We start from the raw sequence: 12,792 nt of genomic DNA, 5'->3' as shown, positions 1-12,792 counted from the left end.
GCATGTTCTGGGTATTTCTATGCTGCTGAGTCAACTCCTTCTACTCCATTGACGAATTTTTTAATAGAAACAAATGATGTATTGTATATATTCATACTATTAGTATTGTTATTTCAGCTATAAAAAATGTTTTTCTTTGACATTTTTTCAACGTCCACGAGGATCTCCTCAGCACGGATCTATGGAACGAACAACTAATCTAATCTAACTTTCTTTGAATGATTCTAAAACTGACACAGTGGAATCAGGTGGCTGGTAAAAACATCTGATAATTGAGTTCACCTAGACCTGGTTCAAGTGTATGCTAGTGTAATTAGCAAACATTACACTTTTTGAACAGTCTTTTTTAGTCATTGGGGGTCATGTCTGTGGGATAGAAATATTAGTGGACCCAATACTAAATCTTGTAGGAATTCATGTTTTATGTTTCCCTATTTTGAGTTTAGTTCAATTAGTCTATACTAGTTTATCAGTTTCACCTTCTGTTTCCTGCAATGAAGACACGACTTCATCAATGTAAGAGGTGTGCTATATAACATTTTAGTTTTCCAAGTAAAATTTTATGGTCCTCACAACTTGCAAAGTGCGAGAAGACAGGCACAAACAATATAAACTTCAAAAGCTATTTTAGGACCCAGGAGATGCTTTGGAAAAAGACAGGAAATTATGCAAACAAATTAGACTGTCCAGAGATCTAGTAAAAAGGAAGTCTAACATTGTAGTCTGAGAAAGGTACAAAAGAACATGGAATCAATAAATTAATACGACTAATTTTGCTGATAAAACTTTTTACAACATAAAAACTGACAACTGAATTTTAGAACATTAATTTGCATCCTACATACATTACTTTTTTCAGTCCTAAGGTACTGTCACAGGAACGTATCACAATATTAATTTGTGCTGTAAAGGTGACATGACAGGCCTATTAGTCATCCAACAGAAAAATTGCAACTGGTAAATGACAGGTGCTTCATTCTTCAACTACTTTAGAACTAGTCTTCTTTGAGGCACATATAATAAATGATCATATGAAACAAATTAATGCTTACTTACACTATGTGATCAAAAGTATCCCGACAACCCCAAAAACATACTTTCTATAATAGATGCATTGTGCTGCCACCTACTGCCAGGTACGCCATATCAGCGACCTCAGTAGTCATTACACATTGTGAGAGAGCAGAATGGGGCACTCCACAGGACTCACAGACTTTGAATGTGGTCAGGTGATTGGGTGTCACTTGTGTCATATGTCTGTATGCGAGATTCCAGACTCCTAAATATCCCTAGGTCCACTGTTTCCAATGTCATAGAGAACTGCAAACATGAAAGGACACATGTAGCACAAAAGTGTACAGGTCGACCTCATCTGTTGCCTGACAGTGAGCGCCGACAGTTGAAGAGGGTCGTAATGTGTAATAGGCAGACATCGATCCACACCATCACACAGGAATTCCAAACTGCATCAGGAACCACTGCAAGTACTATGTCAGTTAGGCGGGAGGTAGGAAAACTTGGATTTCATGGTCGAGCGACTGCTCATAAGCCATACATCACGCCGGTAAATGCCAAATGATGCCTTGCTTGGTGTAAGGAGCTTAAATATTGGACAGTTGAACAGTGGAGAAATGGTGTGTGGAGTGACGAATCATGGTACACAATGTCGCAATCCGATGGCAGGGTGTGGGTATGGCGAACCTGGTGAACGTCGTCTGCCAGCATGTGTAGTGCAAACAGTAAAATTCAGAGGCGGTGGTGTTATGGTTGGGTCATGTTTTTCGTGGAGGAGGCTTGCACCCCTTGTTCTTTTGTGTGGCACTATCACAGCACAGGCCTACATTGATATTTTAAACACCTTCCTGCTTCCCACTGTTGAAGAGCAATTTGGGGATGGCGACTTTATCTTTCAACATGATCGAGCACCTGTTCATAGTGCACAGCCTGTGGCGGAGTGGTTACATGACAATAACATCCCTGTAATTGACTGGTCTACACAGAGTCCTGACCTGAATCCTATAGAACACCATTGGGATGTTTTGGAACGCCGACTTCACGCCAGGCCTCATTGACCGACATCGATACCTCTCTTCAGTGCAGCATTCCGTGAAGAATGTGCTGCCATTCCCCTTGAAATCTTCCAGCACCTGATTGAACATATGCCTGTGAGAGTGGAGGCTGTCATCTAGGCTAAGGGTGGGCCAACACCATATTGAATTCTAGCAACCAATGGAGGGGCGCCACAAACTTGTAAGTCATTTTTAGCCAGGTGTTAGGATACTTTTGATAACAATCGTGTATTACAACTAACAAAGGAATTATAATAAAAAGGCGTTTACTTACCAACAAGCAGGCGTCATGTGCATAACTATTGACAGACGATACAAATATAAGCTTTTGGAACTCTTAATTCCAAAAACTTTAGGTCTTGTAACTTTCATTTATAATCAAGCATATCTATTTCTGTCTTGTAAGCAGATACTTTTCTATCTTCACTTTATTGTAGTTTATGATGGAGACATCTTTTTTATATATACAGCAATAAAGTTAATGGAATATACAGTATATATACATCAAGATTGTTGCTGCTGAAGTTTCCTTATGCTGATACCTTTCTCTTTGTTATCTGCTACACAAAGTAACAAAACCTACAACTGTAAAAACACAGTAGATGCACTGATAGTCCTGACAGAAGGGTCTAATATGATTGAGCAGATTTTAGTAACTGAAATGCATCTGTAACTACAAACACATATTTATACATAGAGTGTGATGAAATGTGACATATAAAACATTTGAATATTTAATATAATAAACAAATACAAATGATAATACTATAATGTTAACTTATGTGGAGCACAATTCAACACACTGATTTCACTTGGCATCTATCTTCTCCAGATTCTAAGACCGCCCCTTTCACTGAATATTTCCCTGGAAGACCACAATGCAACTGTTACAGACATCTGTTCTTGACAAACAGCTTGGTCACAGGGCAAAAATTTGGTTGACAATGACTTGAAAGTTCATGGTAACAATGTTCACTCTCCTTACACCACAATTTCATTTCGCTCTTTTCCTGTCTTCAAGTCTCGCTCGACCAATTCCTTTCTTCCCAACAGATTGCTGCTTGTCCTTGACACGATTACTAAGAAGTGGATGAATTTCTGTAACAGAGCATCAACATTGTGCAAGTGTAATTCTCAAGATTCAAATTCAGACAGGATAAAATGCTTGCATGCACTTGCGTGTGCCCACGAAACACACACACACACACACACACACACACACACACACACACACACACAACCTACTAAAATTTGTGTCTTTTATGTACAAAGCCAAGGCAAAGAACTGATTGTGGAGTGGATCAGCAACTTCTAGTGTACAGTGAAGATCAAGATGAGAAAGCATATATCACATGACAAATCAGCATATCATATGAACACAGACTTCCAATTTAAAATGGTGTAGCTACACTACATAGAGAGTATTCAACATGGGATGAAATAAGGAAGTGATAAGAACGCAGCCTGACAGTGACACTGATATGCCTATTTTAGATAAAATTCATGTTCTAATTTTTTGATTTCGTTTCCTCTTAGTTCAATGATGTTCGTTTAATGTTTTTCCAGTAAGTAGATTTTATCCCTGAATTGCCATTCTGCAAGCCTTACAACATATCCTTGGCTGCTATAACCCCTTCACTGAACTCTAACCATTCTTCAGCACAAATTTCTTTAAATGTGGGAACTGGTGGAAGCCACTGGCTGCCAAATCTAGTGGATACAGTATACTTCTTAGAATTTGTGTTTAAAATCCTTCAATTTACCCACTGGCCTGATAGAAGGTAATCAATAAAAAGAATACCTTGTGTAAATCAGCAATTTCTTGCCCAATGAGTGCTGAGAAATTCATTCCACATTTGTTTTTGGCCAGCATTCAACAAATGCTGTGCCCAATATTGCACAACTTTCCTCATGTAAAATGTATCACAACTTTTCTTGTTATACCTATGGTATAAATTTTAATATACGAATCTCCCAATATCATATTGTACACTATCTTTATGTTTTCATATGTAGTCAATGTTCTGGGATGTCCATGATATGGATCATATAAATGGGAAGCAGAGCTAGGTTGTTATTCAGCTACCCTTTCTTAATAATTGAAAATGAAGGATCATACTTCTTACAAACCATCAATAACATTCCATAAGTGATAAATGGTTCAAAAAGATAATTTGATGATGGTACAGCATTCAAGTTTTTTCATTTGAATGACACACAAATTTATTTTAAAAAGCTATATAACGAAAAATTCCACAGATCAAGTGAGCATGTTGAATTTTGTTGTTATGCAACCTTACTCCAATAAAAATAAACAAATTTAATTGATATCAATGATGTCTTTGTAGTTGGCTGGCTAAGGACATTTAATCTTGCCATAGTGTGGGATAAAGTGGAGATTGTAGTGTTGGTGGGAAGATATATATGGATTACACCATACTTTGCAATCTGACTAACTTTAAAAGTGAATGTCAATAATTAAGTGACTGATTAGAGATATTTCTGTATGTCAACTGCAGATGACTCAGTTCAGACATGTAACATATGGAGAAAAGGGTAGTGGCTAACATAGTGATACTTTACGGAATACAGACTGTCCCTTACTGCAACAAGACAAGATGAATACAATTTTTTGATATGGTATTCTGACAAAAGTGAAATATTATTGTTACATGGTAATTAATAATCAGGGAAGTCAAACATTTTAAACATGAAGGACTTAAGACAGATAAAGAGCTTCCTTGGAAGTAATATATGCAGAAACTGAATGCTGCTATCTATGCTGTAAGATTAATCACCACTGACACAGATACTGAACTATGAAAGCTTGTTTAGCATGCTTACTTTCAATCTATTATATCTTATGCTATTGAAATTTGGGGTAACTCCTCATATTCATAATGAAGATACTGAGCCCAAAAAGGGTGGCCAGAAGGAGCTCTAGCTTCAGTCTGTGAACACAGTGTAAGCCGTGGTTCTAGCCCCTCCGCCATGGCTGAAATATTCTCCCTCAAAGGATCTGTAGTTATTAACATGGACTCATTCAAAATGGTCTGAACCATTCACTTGGTGAATAGTGAGTAGTTAGCACAAAAATAATTTGAACCTGGGTAACATTTCCTACATCATTGTATAGAAGGGTGTGCACAATTTTATAGGTTTTCGTTTTAATAGGCTTACAGCAAAAATGAGTATGAAACCTTACATGTCAAATCTTAAGCTGAAAAGCTTCCTGAAAGTACACAATTTTTTTTCCTGTACAAGCCTTCTTGTAGTAGTTTAGAGCCTTTTGCTTTTCTTAGTTTCAAAGTATTAATAGTTTTAAAAAAATTAATCTTTGTGTGTTGAATTGCATAGTGACTTGTTCAGTGACCAAATAACTGACTCATGATTTTGTGGGTGGAAAATTTAATTCTTATGCGATGAAACCATGCTCTGGCATCAAGAACAGAATAAGATCTTTAGTAAAACAACAAATTCAGTGAACTGTACTTTGATGACTATTGTGCCACTTATTGATTTTAATCATAGTGAATGTTACGTAATTTCTGGTACTGGGATATACTTCAGATACAAATTCATGGCTGTGTATCACTGTGATTGTGCAATAGTGTGCCTTTCGCAACAGGTAACCATGGTATTTCTTCTCAAGCACACCAAGTCTATTATCTACATCTACATCTACATCTATACTCCGCGAGCCACCTTACGGTGTGTGGCGGAGGGTACTTATTGTACCACTATCTGATCCCCCCTTCCCTGTTCCATTCACGAATTGTGCGTGGGAAGAACGACTGCTTGTAAGTCTCCGTATTTGCTCTAATTTCTCGGATCTTTTCGTTGTGATCATTACGCGAGATATATGTGGGCGGTAGTAATATGTTGCCCATCTCTTCTCGGAATGTGCTCTCTCGTAATTTCGATAATAAACCTCTCCGTATTGCGTAACGCCTTTCTTGAAGTGTCCGCCACTGGAGCTTGTTCAGCATCTCCGTAACGCTCTCGCGCTGACTAAATGTCCCCATGACGAATCGCGCTGCTTTTCGCTGGATCATGTCTATCTCTTCTATTAATCCAACCTGGTAAGGGTCCCATACTGATGAGCAATACTCAAGAATCGGACGAACAAGCGTTTTGTAAGCTACTTCTTTCGTCGATGAGTCACATTTTCTTAGAATTCTTCCTATGAATCTCAACCTGGCGCCTGCTTTTCCCACTATTTGTTTTATGTGATCATTCCACTTCAGATCGCTCCGGATAGTAACTCCTAAGTATTTTACGGTCGTTACCGCTTCCAATGATTTACCACCTATGGCATAATCGTACTGGAATGGATTTCTGCCCCTATGTATGCGCATTATATTACATTTATCTACGTTTAGGGAAAGCTGCCAGCTGTCGCACCATTCATTAATAATTAAATTGCCTCTGTAGTTAGGTGGCAACTTTCCACAGAATTCCCTTTGTTAACATCAAAATTCTGTCTAAGACATACATACCTTCACATGGCGCACCTTCCAACTGTATGTCAAATGACCTATATTTTCGTCGTTTTGGTTGTGGTGATGTATTCTCTTTGCTTCCATCTGTAGCACCATTTCCATCTCCTAATGGTGTGTTAGTATTAGCAGGTGGCTGATTAGGAGCTCCAGAAGGTGGTGGGGGTGCTCCCCAGCCATCCTCAGGTTCCTCAACTTCAGGTGCAATGGGAAGGAACTGCAAGGCTTCAGTGTCTTCCGTTTCCTCATCTGAGCTGCAAAATGCAGCTACAGGCTCTATGGTAGAAACATCTACCTGTGTAAGAAACATAGTTTCAGGTGACATAGCAGTTTTGGGATAAATAATTACAGAAAGATGGGCTTCCCCAAGCATGAGTGGTGACTAAAATAATACCCACACAGATACCTATGTAAAATTGTACCTACTTACTATTGTACTATTCTTACATTGAGGAGCCAAAATATTATGATCACCTACTTAATAGTGTGTTGGTCCATCTTTGGCATGTAATACAGCAACAATCCTGGGTGGTATGGATTCCAAAAGTTTTTGGACGTAAGTGTACCCGATGTTTATGCATAGGTCATGCAGTTTCAGTAAATTACAGGCTGGCAATTTGTGAGTGCGGAGTTGCCAACCAATAGCATCCCGGAAATGTTCCATCAGATTCAGATCACGTCAGTTTGGTGGCAAAGATATCAAAGTGAGTTCACTGTCGTGCTCCATAAACTACTGTAGAACAATCCTCGTCCTGTGATGCTGTATTCTTGGCTGTCGTCTATGGCTCAACCGCCATCTACTCAGCGAGATGGGTCTGCCATCTCCCTTGAAGGGAAGAAGAATGTGGCTGTAGCCTTAGGATCCAGCCAAATACCAAACACCAGAGTGCTGCAGGATGCCGCCCAATCAAGATGCCTGCAACCCAACTGCAGCTCCTGTAGCTTGCGACAGCTACTGCTGTATGCGAGGGTGCCACTTCTGCCAGATGCAGCCAGCACTAGCTCACTTCCATGAGCTGTGTGATACTAGACAACTCCATGGTATTCCTCAGCCGGGCGGTCCTTGTAAAACACTGCCCAGCAGCTTACCATTCGGTGCGAGTTCCAATCTCAATGCTCAATACTGGAAGTCTGCGAGTTTACTCATCAGAGGACAGCACTGCCAGTCAGAGGCTAAAACATCACTAGTGCAGCCTCTACAGACTTTGTCTACAGCAATGTTTATTTATGGCAATCAACAGGCTGTCTACTCAGCTTGTACCTTCAAGAAATGTATGTGTGTGTTAGTGACCAACTCTCATCAGACCAGCATGATCTTTCAGTTGCTTTGATTCAAAATTGTTTCAATTGCTATTCAAAACCAAATATTATTGGATACTATCTGTGTTAGTAATAAAGTTCTATGATTCTTGATTACCAGGGCACATTCTCTCTTATTGTAGCATGCATCACTCACAACTGGATACTAAAGTCACAACAAGGTAAATGCTTCTTTTTTTCTGTACTGCTCTCATCTTAATGGTGGCTATTTTACTTGTGGGATATCATCTCCAGTGTCTTCAGCACAAGTATTAGTTTTGCTCTCTCATGATCTGTGATGTTCTGTCTGTCTTCTTCTTCCTGTTTTGCATTGTTTTTGTCTTACAGCAGAAAAGCTTCCTTCCTTGTTCCGGTTCACTGCATCTGTCTGCTGCTCTTGCTTCTGTCCACAATGAACCCTCTTTCATGTTTTCACCTCTGGCCTTGCTTGCCCTATTGCCTTGACTTCTACCAAGCCAGAACTATCACCCCTGCTGCTTGGCCACTTACGAGGTCAGCATCAAGGACATTGCTCGCTTCACCACGCACTGTTTGGTGGCAATGGCCCCATGGGCTATGGATGAGACAGCACAGCTTCTGCATTGCACATGGCATTTCCTGCACACCACCAAACTCCTAAGACGGCACCTCACCTACCCCGACACTACCTCCTGCCCAGGACTCCACTCTGCTACCTCCTTTACAATGCTTTGGAACATGACCCACTTTCCTTACTGTACTAACCAGCCTCCTTCAGTTTTCTGCTGTTTCTCTCCTGCCCAGGCTCTGCTGGCTCTAGTGCCACCCACACCAGCACTAACTGCTCCAGTGTTGCCTCTTTGGATTTTGGCGTTCTCCTTGCTGCCAACCTACTCAATGCTCTTCTCCACTGGCTCCCATTTTGCTTTGTTGTCCTTCGATTTCTGTCCTCAAGGTAACCTCTCCTTCTCAGTCCACTACTGACAACACTTGATCCTCCTCTTCTGCATATTGTCGTGCTGAAATTAGGCCCACGACCATGGAGCACAGTACCCTCTCCAGAGCCTCCTTCCTTCCTTGTGTGTGAGTCTTGCCTGTCTGATGTTCTCGCCTTCTTCTAGTGTACATTCCACTTTCTGTGGGAATTTGCCTGGCGCCAGGCCAATCTGCCTCAGACAATCCTTCATCGTGATCATCTTCTGTGGCCTCAGTGCACCTCCTGTTTTCCAGCTGTGGAAGTTTAGCTGCAATGCCCGGCCATGTCGGGTCTTGCCGCCTTTTTGACCAGGTTGTCCTCTGTTGACAACAGCCCTGCACGTCTCTGGTCTTCCATGTCTACTCCTCACACCTTGTTCACTCCCTGTCTGTCTGGCAGCTGCTCCCCAACAGCTGTGCCCAATAGTGCTTGCAACTTCTGCCAGTAGCCTGCCATGGTTGGCCTTCCTTCTAAGAGTTCCTCAATGCCCTGGGCTGCTCCTATGGCTGGCAACGAGACAACCAGTGACCTGCTGTAACACTCAACTAGCACTGCAATGTATGGGTCTGGCTGCCGCCATGTCCTTTCCAGCCATTGCAATCTGGGCAGCCCCATTAGCACCCTCATATCCCAGCAGCCACTGTTGGTTCAAGCACCTGTGTCCCTTTGGCCACTGGTGCTCTGCAGATGCCACCACATGGCACGCCTTGAGGCCCCTGTATTGGTCACCAGCTGCGCCCCTGCCTGATATTTTTCCGGATGCTAGTTACACCCTTGCTGGGCCTTCAGTTGGACTTCACCAGTGCTCCTATTCTTTGGTCCTGCAAGGTTTGCCGCAAGCCTTGCTATGCCCCGTTACACCACCTTCAGTGGCCCGGTAACTTTTTTCAATGATGAATTCAGCAGATTCCTGTCTTTTTCACCCCCATATCCCCCAAATGGCTGCACTATCTCCTCCATGGGGAAGAGCGCGGTGCTGTATCTTCAGCTGTTATCTCTGCCATAGCCACTGCCTACACAGAAAAGTTGCTCCGCTATCTTCTGTGGAGAAGAGGCCTGCAATATTCTTCAGCTGTCATCTACAACACAGCAGTTGTCTACACAGGGTTCCATCATCTCCCCAGAAGTGAAGAAGAATGTGCTTGTTTAAAACTGCACTGGAACATGTGTGGTGTACACAACTGTCACTGTGCATGCATTGCTAGAGTGCACGTGCGTCTGGTGCAAGTCTGTGCTCTGCTGAGTGCCCTCCATGGTGAAAGCCCACGTCATCGATATCACATCAACCGTCTTCACATAGTAAAACTGCTGAACAACACTGGCCACACAGAGCATGAAGTTTGTCTATAACAGGATTCCATGTGTTACCTAACTGGAAACCAAATGTGCAAATTGGTAAGGACCTCAGACAGTTAAGTTTCACAGATTCAGAGACAACAGTGTTCCAACAGTTTGAAGTACAGACCAAAATTTTTAAATCACTGAATGACCAGTAGAACTACAGTGTTCTGCAGCAGCAGCAGCTTTCAGGGATAGGCACGATGAGGTCACTGCGATCTACTATTCCATATCAAGGTATCAAAGTGATCTACTTCTTTTAAAGATTCAATAATTGCTACATTTTTAATCTCTCAATACAGTAAAACAACTATTTAAAAGTTTTACCTCTACCATTTGTTCAAAACACAAAAATTTTATTTCATAATATTGTACTTGTGTAATCTTGTACTCATAACACAAGAATCATCTTATTTTTAATACCTATAAAACTTTAGACCAAGACCAATGTCTTTGATATCTGGTGTGCAACTTGTTGCACTTAGTCAAATACAAGAATCCAGCTGTTCACCTGTAAACCTTGTTCTGTGCTTATTTTTAATTAAATTCAGATTTGAAAGTATTAATTCACATTGGTAAATTACAAGCAAATAAGGCTTTTATCCTAAGTGCTACATTAACTAATATAGAGTAAGTGCTACATTAACTAATATAGAGTATTTTCCCTAAGCAATTAACCCTTTGACTGCTGGGGATGCGTTAATTCGTCATGCCTTGCCATTCCCCTGGCACGCCTGACGTGTTTAAGCAAGGCCCTTGGACATGTTGATGCGTACCGTGCCACCAGCCTTTTCACTGCTAGGGACAAGTTTAGGCATGCTGAGTCATAGCTACCTGGGTGTGACAGACATGTAAATACACAGAGCTGTCTTTCTGCCTGCTCTTCAAGTAACTGTTCAGTGGTCTGACTGTATAGTTCGAGAGTGCGTTATGTTTGTTGCTATGTTCCCTTGTTGCAGAAACCATTACTTTGATGACTTGCGTTTAGGACACATATGTGAACTAGATACTGACCCAAGCATTCTTTCATTTTTTGTGATATTAAGTCTGAAGAATGTTGAAATTTATTGCAGACGAAACAAATCATTTTTACTTTTACACCAGAGAAAATACTACAGAATCTGTGAATTCTCAACTGTCAAAGTGGAAAGACACTGGATTTGAGGAAATGTTTTGTTGCTATTTGCCTTCTAATGGCGCAAGTTAAGAAGTTAAAATTAAGTGATTGTTGGTTCAGAGATACACTTTTGAAAACACCAGTTTTAAGCAAAATTATGTTCTGAGACTGTTTTTGTATACTTCTGAGAATGCTGCACTTCAGTGATAACTCTGCGAGTACTTGAGGCGACAGTCTATTTAAAATTAGGACGATTGTTGACAAAGTTCGTAAGCTGTTTTGTTATTCATTTCATCCACATCACAAGCTTTGGACAGATGAAAGTCTCTTACTGTTCAAAGGCCGATTATCTTTTAAGTAATTTATTCCAAACAAGTGAAGTAGATTCGGAATAAAGACATTTGTACTGTGTGTAGTCAGATGGGCATATTATGGATTTTATTGTATATACATGTGCAACAACAGAAATTGGGTTCCACAATTTAGGGCAACGTAGTGGCAACTCTTACGGGACCGTATTTGGAACAAGTCATATTCTATTTGTCGATAATTGTTACTCTGGCTCGGACTTGTTTCTCTGGCTTCACAACCATGGAATAGCCGCCTGTGGTACTGTTCGTAAAAATAGGTGCAACATGCCAAGACTGCAGAAGAAATTAAAACAAGGAGAAACTGAGTTTAAGTCCACTGACTAGATCCTTGCTATCAGCTGGTGTGATAAGAGACAGGTGTGCACGTTGACCACAATTCACACAACACAAATGATTGCAACAGATAAGACCGACACAAATACTTGCGAAAAAATAAAGAAACTGCAATGTACTGTAGATTACAATTCGAGTATGGGTGCAGTTGACTGTTGGGACATGTTACTGAGCTCAGTCGGATCAGTGAAATGGTACAAGAAGTATTTTTTTCACATTCTGGATTTGTGCATTCTAAATGCTCATGCTCTCTACAGGGTGAAAAATGGCACTCACAGAGTTTCACCTTTCTCTCATAAGGGAGATTTTAGAAAAATATGCTACAGAACGGAAGAAAGCTGGTAGGGGAAGGCGCTAAGATGATGAGAATCCTCTGCGATTCACAGGGGGACATTTTCCGGCTCTGTTATTGTGAGTGAACATTCGCAGAAAAGTATGCAAATGTGCAGATGTGTGGTTTGCGCGAAACAGAAAGTGTGACAGGAAACTAGACACCAATGCAAAACTTGCAACGTTCCACTGTGTGTTGTACCCTGCTTTGAGACTTACCACCAAAAAAATCTATTTTTAACTTCGCCAGTGCCAGTCCAAACCCTGGATCGAAAAGAAAGATGGAAAATAGACGCAAAAGGTGTAAAATTATTCAAACAATGCCTGACTTCTTCATATGTAGCACTTTGCTGGCAAATGAATGGACTTGGTGACTGAGATGGTGAAATATCTGTACTTTGGCAAATGTAATTACGTCAAGTACATTGCGCCAGTATAACAAAACCCATATATTAATCTATGTATGATACATTTAAATTAT

The 12,792-nt window shown here is 40.7% G+C and overlaps 1 protein-coding gene across 1 annotated transcript in view; it reads right to left on the bottom strand.

Moving 5' to 3' along the window:
• Positions 1–2,479: 2,479 nt before the first annotated feature.
• Positions 2,480–12,792, bottom strand: part of LOC126203176 (retinoblastoma-binding protein 5 homolog) — a 77,651-nt gene continuing 67,338 nt past the window's right edge. Inside the window, exons 10-11 of the mRNA XM_049937417.1 lie at positions 6,569–6,863; positions 2,480–3,167 (exon numbers count right to left, since the gene is read on the bottom strand). Of these exons, the coding sequence (XP_049793374.1) occupies positions 3,064–3,167; positions 6,569–6,863 (399 nt within the window). The 3' untranslated portion in view covers positions 2,480–3,063. The remainder of the gene's footprint in view (positions 3,168–6,568; positions 6,864–12,792) is intronic.

Source organism: Schistocerca nitens, chromosome 9 (genome assembly GCF_023898315.1).
Source record: "Schistocerca nitens isolate TAMUIC-IGC-003100 chromosome 9, iqSchNite1.1, whole genome shotgun sequence".
Taxonomy (NCBI): Eukaryota; Metazoa; Arthropoda; class Insecta; order Orthoptera; family Acrididae; genus Schistocerca; species Schistocerca nitens.
The sequence above is the reverse complement of the archived record's forward strand: the minus strand, read 5'-3'. Positions and strand labels throughout refer to the sequence as shown.